This window comes from Brachyhypopomus gauderio, chromosome 17, assembly GCF_052324685.1.
Source record: "Brachyhypopomus gauderio isolate BG-103 chromosome 17, BGAUD_0.2, whole genome shotgun sequence".
Lineage (NCBI taxonomy): Eukaryota > Metazoa > Chordata > Actinopteri > Gymnotiformes > Hypopomidae > Brachyhypopomus > Brachyhypopomus gauderio.
This window is the reverse complement of record NC_135227.1, coordinates 539681-542180: the sequence shown is the minus strand read 5'-3', so window position 1 is coordinate 542180 and position 2500 is coordinate 539681. Positions and strand designations below refer to the sequence as shown.

The 2500-nt window shown below is 47.8% G+C and overlaps 1 protein-coding gene across 1 annotated transcript in view; it reads left to right on the top strand.

Annotated features, from left to right (window-relative positions):
- Nucleotides 1–2500, top strand: part of ralgapa1 (Ral GTPase activating protein catalytic subunit alpha 1) — a 66103-nt gene that overhangs the window by 46461 nt on the left and 17142 nt on the right. The window contains 2 exon segments of the mRNA XM_076977601.1: nt 31–89; nt 1805–1913. Coding sequence (XP_076833716.1) covers nt 31–89; nt 1805–1913 — 168 coding nt within the window.

Here is a 2500-nt window from a genome sequence, read left to right as displayed (position 1 = left end):
GTAAATAACTCTGTATCCTCCATCTTCCAGGAACACATTATTAAGCACATCCTCGCCTCCGCCCGAGACGAGCCATCGGCCCCAGCCAGGTAATGCCCCAGAACCCACACACACACACACACACACACACACACACACACACACACCTGGCGTGACTCTGCATACCTCCACCAACACTGCATCTCTACAAAACACTATCCACAAAACACCAAGCTGAGTCCAAGAGAGTATTTGGTAGTGTAATGGAACCATCAGCTTTATGTAAATATTAGAAAGTGGTTTTTTAAACGACCAGATAAAACCAGACATGCCATCCTGTGAGTGAGTATTCCAGACGTAACATCAGCGTTTTGTCTGGGGTCTGAAGTCTGCAGATTGCGGGGTAGCCCGTAGTCGGACTGGTTCATCATGCAAAAAACGGCAGCACCAGAAGTGGAGAGCTGAGTCTCGGGTTTTTCAACAGTAAAGCCGCCTGCTGCTGTAAGGGGATTGGTTGTCTGCTGATCTGAAGGGGCGGGGCTAAGAGGGTGTGGGGGGGACGTGTTCCTAGAGGTCCATCTACATTTCACACACCATGCAGCATAAAGCTAGCTTTATACTTTCACGAATGACCGTAGAGCGCGACTCCGCCCACCTCACGTGAACCTGCGCGAACGGTGGAGGCGTTTATACTCGCCGCGTGTTGCAATGTTGTCTGAAACGATATGTGGTAGTATAAAGAAACACCCCTCAAAAACAGGGGAAGGAACATTTACCTGACCAATTTGAATGTTGCTTTGTGTTTCAGGTTTGAAAGTGCTGGAATTTATGCTAAAGTACATGAAATTGTAACTACTTCGTATCACAATAAATAGCTGTCTGACTGTAAATGTGCAGTATTTTGTCAATGGTGATTTTTACACCCCAATCAAAATTTGCCTTCCTCTTTTAACCCATCTGTGCAGTTAGAACACACACACACACACTAGTGATTACTAGGGGGCTGTGGATCACACATGCCCAGAGCGGTGGGCAGCCCTAGCCCGGCGCCTGGGGAGCAGTTGGGGTTAGGTGCCTTGCTCAAGGGCACCTCAGGTCTGGGAATCGAACCCACGACCGACCCTCCGGTCACAAGACCAGTTCCCTACCACCAGGCCATGACTGCCCCATGCACTGAACAATTCTCTTGTATTACGTTAACAAATACGAGCCTCTTGTAATTCCAAGACGAAACATGAGAGAACGTGAAGACGTTAAGAAAATTAAAAAGGCATTTTGAAAAAAAAACCATTAAATAATGTGATGATAAAGCGAGTTATTTAGAATCATTTCGTGTATATGTATAAATCTTTAACTTAATTCAGTTTAACGTGCTGGGAAATTGAATTGGACCTTGAAAGTGACGTACAAGTGTTTTAATTCCACCTTGTGATGGTGTATGAACCCGGCAAACATGACTTTGTTCATCGCGCTGAAGCGCGGTGCACGAAGTTACAAAATTCGAGAGGTGCACGACCTCACACATGGGCGGAGCTACCGCGATTACGTCATTTTCGCTGCGCGGACCCTCGCAACGCGTCAAGTATAAACCAGCCTTAATACCACAGTGCAAAGGTGGTATGATAGTTTATTATTAAATGTGAAAGCATTAAACAATAGTAAGAACATACTATGAGGTTTGTTATGAAATGTGAAGAAGGGATTATTTCCTTAAATGAGAAGTTGTAATTATAATAGCGTTCATTGTATATCCATGCTGCCTGCTATTCAGTCTGCCTAATATGAGCGTTTCTGTCTCTCTGGTCGGTGGGTGTGTGTGTTGCAGGTGTGTTGCTCTCTGTAGTCTGGGTGTCTGGCTGTGTGAGGAACTGGTCCAGGGTACACGTCATCCGCAGATCAAAGAAGCCCTGAACGTCATCTGTGTTACTCTGAAGGTGACTCGCCCTGCAAAAACCTTTAAACTCAACCTGGTACTTCTGAATAGATACTGATTGCCACCAGTGTAGTGGTGGTCGAGGAGTGAGTGTAGTGGGGTGAGTGTAGTGGTGGTGTAGTGGGGTGAGTGTAGTGGTGGTGTAGTGGTGGTCGAGGGGTGAGTGTAGTGGTGGTGTAGTGGTGTGAGTGTAGTGGTGTGAGTGTAGTGGGGTGAGTGTAGTGGTGGTGGGGTGGTGTGAGTAGTGTGGTGGTGGGGTGGTGTGAGTGGTGGGGTGGTGTGAGTAGTGTGGTGGTGTGGTGTGAGTGTAGTGTGGTGAGTGTAATGGTGGTGGTGTGGTGTGAGTGTAGTGTGGTGAGTGTAGTGGTGGTGGTGAGTGTAGTGTGGTGAGTGTAGTGGGGTGGTGTGGTGAGTGTAGTGGTGGTGGTGTGGTGTGAGTGTAGTGGTGGTGGTGTGGTGTGAGTGTTGTGGGGTGAGTGTAGTGGGGTGAGTGTAGTGTGGTGGTGTGAGTGTAGTGGGGTGAGTGTAGTGGTGGTGGTGTAGTGGGGTGAGTGTAGTGGTGGTGGTGTAGTGTGGTGTGAGTGTAGT